The sequence below is a fragment of the Leiobunum rupestre genome, chromosome 1, assembly GCF_980474605.1.
Source record: "Leiobunum rupestre chromosome 1, qqLeiRupe1.1.hap1, whole genome shotgun sequence".
Classification (NCBI taxonomy): Eukaryota; Metazoa; Arthropoda; class Arachnida; order Opiliones; family Sclerosomatidae; genus Leiobunum; species Leiobunum rupestre.
The window spans coordinates 83,335,633-83,343,344 of record NC_143384.1 but is presented as its reverse complement, the minus strand read 5'-3'; the positions used below and the strand labels follow the sequence as shown (position 1 = coordinate 83,343,344).

Genomic DNA, 7,712 nt, shown 5'->3' with positions numbered 1-7,712 from the left:
GGGAGGTAGGCCACTGGTAGGCCCTTTCTTAGATAGCGAAAATTCGTTTAAAATGGGAAAATAATCGATTAACGGGAGGTAGGATACTGGTAGGCCCTATCTTAAATAACGAAAATTCGTTTAAAATGGGAAAATAATCTATTAACGGGAGGTAGGCCACTGGTAGGCCCTTTCTTAAATAGCGAAAATTCGTTTAAAATGGGAAAATAATCGATTAACGGGCGGTAGGCCACTGGTAGGCCCTTTTTTTAATAGCGAAAATTCGTTTAAAATGGGAAAATAATCGATTAACAGGGAGGTAGGCCACTGGTAGGCCCTTTCATAAATAGACAAAATTCGTTTGAAATTTTAAAATAATCGATGAACAGAACAAAAAATCTATTAATCGTCGGTATGTCTCTGGTAGGCCCTTTTAAAAGTATCGCAAATTTTACCTTTTGAAATTGTTAATGCGTTGTTTAAATATACAAAATATTAAGTAATAATAAGTTTAATTTAATTTAAATAAGGCCAATCTTTTAAAACATAGCGTAAAATGCAAAGGAAACAATCATAAAAAGTTGACTCAATTCGCACTTATCTTGGCTAAAGGTAGGCCACTGGTAGGCCTTTTAGTACTTGCCCAAAACTTTTGCTTGGGCATTGATCGCCAATAAGCCCATTGCTACTGCAACTTATAAGTAAATGTTCTATACAATAAAGTTAAATGGAGTATGAACTATGATGTTAATGATGATCAATGAATTTAACCAGTAGCGTAACTAGGAACTCCGCCCCCCCCCCCCGCGAAAATCGACTCGGGGCCCTTTTAAATAGTACCGATTTTAATCATAAACGTTTGGGGGGCCCCCCCGCGCCGCGGGGTCTGCGGGGGCGCTATTTACGCCACTGAATTTAACATTTCTGCCTTCAGGTTTAACATACGCTAGGGATGATTGGTGCTAGTTACATTAAAATTAAGTTGTAGTGTGCCCAGCAAACACAAAAGACCCAAGCGATGTCCGAAAAAGATCCAAACCTCCCTTTCTGGCCCCATCGAAATTTGAATTTCTAGGAATATACCTGGAATATCCAAAAAAAAAATCCATAACCCCATAACCTAGGGATATCTCTAAGATATCCATATAACTAATTCCACAATCGGCTTCACGAAAAACGTTCCTAAGATATCCAAAAAACAAACATCACCAGCGCCCCAGAAAAGCTTGCGGCGTATATCGCACGTGATAAGAAATATTCCGAAAAAAAATAAACAGTTTGTTTTTATAAATATTTAAAAAAATAATAAGGATTTATTTTAACATCATTCATTATTTTTAAATTAATATCATTGATTTCTTATATTTTTTATTATTCTGAAGCATTTGCATATAGGTGGCACGGCAAACACGTGATACTTCCAGACAGGGGGGTTAGGTTATTAAAAAAAAGGAGAACTCCGGTCACGGCGTGCTTACTGTGCTTCGTATTTCCCTTTATTCGACGCCATTTTTGCCTATCGTGTAAGTGTACGGTTTACGCGTTATCCGGCTCCAAATTTTTATATTTGCGTTGCTTTTCTTTTAAATCGGTGTAGTTTTGTTGGTGGATTTCGACGATTAGCTTTACTAGAATCGAAGGTAACTATTAAATTACATGTCATTTCGTTTAACCATATTTTTATTGATATTAATTAATGGGTTATTATTGTAGATTGAGAGTTAGGCCTTTGGCTCTATAAGCCTTAAATCAATTTATGACTAGCACCGTGGGCCACGTTCCAGCCCTCGAGGTTACTGAGCTGTTTTCCGTAAACGATAACTAATACCACTAACGAAGGCCGTCGGGTTCATAGGCGTAAAATGTAAGTAATAATGGCTTGAATTTACAAATAAGTGGCTGAAGAAGTATTTTAATTTTTATTTTAATGTTAAGTATGTCAACTAGAAATGGCTGATTTAGATATTTATAATTTTAATCAATTTAAGTTAAAGCTTAAGATGTGTTCAGTGTGTTGGTTGACTTAGACAATTATTAGAAATGATTAGATTTCGAATTTTGCGTAGTAATTAATATAAACTGCAGGTACAAACGCATAATATTTACGTGAATTTTATAAAATTAAAAAATTCTATATGTTTAAAAAACTTGATTTGAGCTTAAACTTTATTTAAATTTTTAGTTAGAAACCTAGTTACTTAATAACGAGTTTGTGGTGCTAAACTAAATTAAAATGTTTCAGGCTCATTAAATAGTAAAATATAGTCCATAAATATATTGCTTAGAATTTAAAACAACTTATATATTTGTATTACGTAAATGATAGAATGCCGAAAGGGAGATACAAGCCGTTATCTTCATTGTCTGCACGCCAGCGAGCCAGGCGAATTAGTGCTGTTACAAACGAAACATCAGATCAATTTTTGAAATACAATGATCGAAATAGCCAAGAACAGGGTGAAAAAAATTTCGATTATAAAAGCTCTTCAGAAATAGAGATTGATGGGAAAGTAGATGGGTCACCCTCTGATGAAGAATTTGATGGATTAACTTCTGACAAAGAACTAGATGGTTCAACTTCCGACGAAGTAGATATTCAACTGTTAAACTCTGAGTCTGAAAACAATAATGAAATTGAAGGAGAAACTGTTATTACTAATGGTATACCTGATGACGAAAATAATTTTGAATCTCTACAAGACATAGCTGGTGCTGATAATGTAAAAGTTAGCCTAGCGAGATGGGTGACTGCCTTTGGAATCAGTAAAAATTCGGTTAATGGTCTTCTGAAAATCCTCAAAAATCATCAATGTTTTAAAGATCTTCCCTTGGACTCGCGAACGTTACTACAAACACCTAGATCTTCAACAGTCGAAGAAATACCTCCTGGCCGCTACTATCATTTTGGACTAGAAGCAGGTATTCGGCACATGGTTAGTCATCAACAGGAACAAGCTGCTACAGTACCCGTCTTCAAAATATTGATAAACATCGATGGCTTGCCTTTAGGAACAAGTACTACCAGCAACTTTTGGCCCATATTGGGAGCCATTTCATCTATGGAAAATTCCAAGCCGTTCGTTATCGGATTATATCACGGTTTAAACAAACCAAAGTGCTCTGATTTGTATTTGTCGTTATTTGTATCAGAGACCAACGTTCTGATAGATAGTGGACTTATAATAGACGGTGTGCAAAAAACAATTGAAATATTTGGGTTCATTTGCGATACCCCGGCAAGGGCATTTATTCGTAAAGTGAAAGGCCATAATGGGTACTTTGGTTGCGACAAATGCACCCAGGCAGGGATAAGACGTAGAAAACGGCACTGCTTCCCTTTAGTTGAATTTGAATTAAGAACCGACAATAATTTTAGAAATAAATTTCAAGAAGGACACCACCATGGATCTAGTATTTTGGAAGAACTAACTAACATTGACATGGTAAATGATTTTCCTCTAGACTATATGCATCTTGTTTGCTTGGGGGTTGTCAAGAAAACTCTTAAATTGTGGATGGGAGCCGAGGGTAAAAATGCACTATATAAATTTCGGCCAGATCAGATAACGGAGGTGTCTAATCGTTTGGAAGCGTTAGCACCTGTAACATGCTCAGAATTTGTTAGAAAGCCGCGATCGCTAAAAGATGTTGATAGATTTAAGGCGACGGAGTTCCGTCAATTTTTATTTTATTCAGGCATTGTTGTTTTAAAAAATATTCTTCCTAAAGCTCATTATGAGTTGTTTAGAGCATTGCATGTGGCAATGCGAATTTTAGCCACACCTCACGAAACGCTTGAAAAGATAGAATTCGCTGAAAAACTACTGAAATATTATGTTCAAATGTATGGGGTCCTTTATGGGAAACATCTTATATCGTATAATGTGCATGGCTTACTCCATTTACCTAAAGATTGTTTAAAGTATGGAAATTTAGATGTGTTCAGTGCTTTTCAATTTGAAAATTACCTTTTCACGTTAAAAAATAAAATTGCTAATGCAGGTCATCCTCTGAAACAAGCCATTAATCGCATTACAGAAGAAAGACAAATTGAGAGTGGGTTAAAGGCTAGAAATGAAACGACATTTAGCAAGATACATGAAGATGGACCACTTTTACATGGTTGTACTGACCCTCAATACAAAAAAGTAATTCTATCGAAATTTCAAGTCTCCATTTCTAAACGTGACAACTGCTGTATAGTTGATGACTCTTCAATTGTGGCAATTGAAAACATAGCTTCTTGCGAAGATGACCAGTCAAAATTATTCATAATTGGAAGAAAGTTCATAACAGTTAAAGACTATTTTATTTCACCTTGCCCATCGTCAGAAGTTGGTGTATTCTGTGTTTCAAATTTATCTACGTTAATGAAGTGGCCTCTTTGTCAAATAGTATCAAAAGCAATGAAATATCCAATAGAAAACACAAATACGTTCATCGTAATGCGACTTCTGCATAACCCTACTGAATAAAAGGTAGATCGTACTTACAATTTATCTAATTTTTTGAAACCCGTATGCTCAATGCTTTTAATTATTCATATTTAACAAGCTATAATAATCCATGAATGAATTTATTTCGGTGTTTAAATTTTTGCTAGCTATTTAGTTTTTAACTATTCTTTTACATTCATATTTATTTATTTATTTATTTTATTTATAATCAGTATTGTTTTTATAGTTTAAATGTTTGAAAAGTTCAAAATCGTGGAGTTCGCACACGGTGGGGTGGCCGTGATACCATATTCTTGGGTTTTCAATGGAGACAAAAAACCAAGTTGTTACTGGCCAGGGGACAAAGTGGCTTCCCGTTATGCGAAGAAGCAAGCTACGCCAATAACTGAAGAGTGGGAAACTTATGAAATATCAATCATTTTGAGCTGTGGTAATTAGTGAAATACAATATGATCCTAGAATATCAGGACCAATAGTAACTATAATATCAGGACAAATGTGCATTGAATTTATACTTTGTATATTTTTGCAATTTTTCGGTTCTACGAAATTAAGAAAAATACTATTGGTTCAAATATTTTAAAACCACTGTAAAGTTTGGTATTTAACAAACTTTTCAATATATCATTTCAGAAACGTTTGACGAAGCTTGGAAAAAAATGGTAAAGTATGTAAAGGACACCGATATTTCCAATAGCGAACGCGAGACTGAACCCGGAAAAAGAAAAAGAAAATCAAAAAAGAGTGCTGATCTGCCAAATAAGATACTGACCTCATCCTCATCTGAGGATGAAATAGAACAAGACTCTACTGATAACATCCCGGAGCTTCCAGTGTTGAAATCCATCCTACCTCATTCATCAACCTCCAAAGGTGCAATAAGGTTTAATATATTAGAAGGAAGTAAAGAGGCAACTTTATATTTACACAGTAAAAATTCTTTTAATTAATAAAATAAAATTAAAAGGTCAGACCTGATGATGCCTCTGTAAGAGGCGAAACTAGTCGTTGTTGACCTTTTAATTTTATTTTATTAATTAAAATAATTTTTACTGTGTAATTATAAAGTTGCCTCTTTACTTCCTTCTAATATTACCATATACACAGGTGTTTTAACTCTAAATTAAGGTTTAATACAATTAATCAACCAAATGTTAAAAACTCCTTTTTTAGTTGGAAACTCAACGAATGGCCTCAAAAAAAATGTCAAAAAAAGACCTGTGGAATTGGCAGAATTTGGTAAACTGGTTTAAATTTGCTTGAATTATGTCCCGAAGAGCTTCACTTCATTTTCTATTTTTAGATTCGATCGACGATCAATCACGTAAAAAAACTACAACTACAACTATTAACACGCACGCATCTCTTGTAGATATGGTTAACCTCCCGAACTACGATGACTTGAGTGTCAGTGAAGGTAATTCAAAATGGAAATTTTTTATACTTATTACCGGTTATAATTATAATTACAAGGTCAAATATAATGGTTTGGTTTTTTTATTTCGATTCTGTAGAGTCGACTGATTTTGTTGTAGGACCTATTCGTAAATCAACCCCTGCGAATCAAATAGACAAAATTAGGAAAGTGCCAAACGCAACCTCCGTATGTTCTGAAGCAGATCAAATTTCGCAGTCGCAATCAGGAAATAAATTTGGACAAAGCTTCACCCCAAGTACTCCAAAGAATTGCTCTGACATTGGCCGATCAAAATCTGCATCTAGTCGTATGGTTTCTGTTAGCGAATGTAAGTCATTCAGAAGGTTACAATATTTAAATCTAATATATAATTTCTAATTTCAATGCCCATTTTTATATAGCATGGCTACGGAGTATCTCTCGGAATTTAGAAATTATGAAAACTAACCAAAGGGAAATACTTGAAACCTTAGAAGCAGTTGTAAAAAATACTAAAAGTGCCAGTAAATCTGCCGCATCCGGGGAAGACGTTGAGCAGCTGAGAGAAATATTTGGATTCCCTTTAGAACAAGAAACAGAACTGGATTTTCTAGAAGAATCTTTGAAATCCGTGGAAAATGTCAACAAATTGGTAAGTTGATCTCGTTGTAATTATAAAATATTAAAATAACTTTTGTTAAATTTTTAGAGGTGCTATTTAAAACAATTTGGTGGCGTGACGTTGTACGACGCAGTTAAACGGATATTAAATCACGTCTTCACTGATCTGTTTGCGAAGGAATACAGCTGGGAGGGAAGAAAGGGGAAAAGAACGTTAAACAACCTAAAATTAATGAAAATAGTTATAGGTGAGATAATTAATTCCTACTCTTGTAATTTATTCCTACTTTGTTTTTATGTTTTAAAAACGAATTTTTTATCCTTTAAATCAGACACTGTTCGAAGCTCCAAAACCTTCCAAGAGGCTACAATTACTGATATTGAAAAACAAATTAAATCCTGGTTTAACCACTCCTCCGACAGAGTGAAATCTAAGGAATCCATCACATCGAAGAAAATCTAATTAAGCTCTATTTGAAGATTAATTACTAATTATAGCCTTTTCTTTTAACATATAAAATTACAAATTAGTGTACATAATTCATTAGTAACTGAATGTAAACATTAATTTTTAAAAATGTTAAACGTTATTTTTAGCAAATGTACCTAAATCATGAATTTTAAAATTAAATTGTTTAACAATTTAATAAGCGTGTGTACATTTTTTGCATATTTATGAAAAGCTTAGGATATCTCTATAATGTCCAATTTAATATTCGTTGGACGTTCTATGGATTTTTGTGGATATACTATGTACATACCTGGGGAAAATATAAAGTTTTTATTACTTAATTTAATGTTCTCAGAATATACCTGGGAGAAAACGGGATATCCCAAAATTAAATCCAATATCCCTAGAATATTCCTAGCACCAAAATAAGAACTAATGAAATTCCCTCCAAAGTCCGTGGGATATCGGTTAACCGTCTCAACTTTCCTCTACCGGATGTCTTGGGGATAAGGATACTGATGACATTTGGTTACCCGATGGACATCCCCAAATCGACATTTCTTGTTTTTTGGATATCATATGGATAACATAAATCTCCCAACCTGAGGTCCCTGGAATGTCATAGGAACCTTTTGTGTTTGCTGGGTGTGTTAGCCGACTATTTCTTGATTAAAGGCCTTTTCACACGAGCCAACTTTTTGACCCAACTAGATGAGTCAACTTGAGTTTAGTCAACTAGTTGGATCGTGTGAATAAAAGTTCGATGAGTTGATCTACCCGAAAAGTACGCGAGAAAAAAATGGATCAC

The 7,712-nt window shown here is 34.3% G+C and overlaps 2 protein-coding genes across 3 annotated transcripts; both read left to right on the top strand.

The window, feature by feature from the left end:
• The first annotated feature begins 1,359 nt into the window (after window positions 1–1,359).
• Window positions 1,360–4,172, top strand: LOC149968243 (uncharacterized). Its single transcript, XM_090154749.1, has 4 exons — window positions 1,360–1,619; window positions 1,693–1,843; window positions 2,306–3,422; window positions 3,982–4,172. Exons 3-4 carry the CDS (start codon window positions 2,307–2,309, stop codon window positions 3,991–3,993), a joined length of 1,128 nt encoding a protein of 375 aa, XP_090010875.1. The 5' UTR covers window positions 1,360–1,619; window positions 1,693–1,843; window position 2,306; the 3' UTR covers window positions 3,994–4,172.
• Window positions 4,173–4,295: 123 nt separating this feature from the next.
• LOC149968242 (uncharacterized) lies at window positions 4,296–7,059 on the top strand. 2 transcript variants are annotated; one of them, XM_090154737.1, is made up of 9 exons: window positions 4,296–4,457; window positions 4,663–4,866; window positions 5,070–5,309; window positions 5,610–5,675; window positions 5,740–5,853; window positions 5,951–6,160; window positions 6,255–6,484; window positions 6,542–6,701; window positions 6,786–7,059. In XM_090154737.1, the coding sequence occupies exons 2-9, from the start codon at window positions 4,668–4,670 to the stop codon at window positions 6,914–6,916; spliced, it is 1,350 nt and encodes a 449-aa protein (XP_090010863.1). In that variant the 5' UTR covers window positions 4,296–4,457; window positions 4,663–4,667; the 3' UTR covers window positions 6,917–7,059. The 2 variants fall into 2 exon arrangements, with proteins under 2 accessions (XP_090010863.1, XP_090010856.1); XM_090154730.1 differs by having other exon boundaries at window positions 5,951–6,181.
• Window positions 7,060–7,712: the final 653 nt, after the last annotated feature.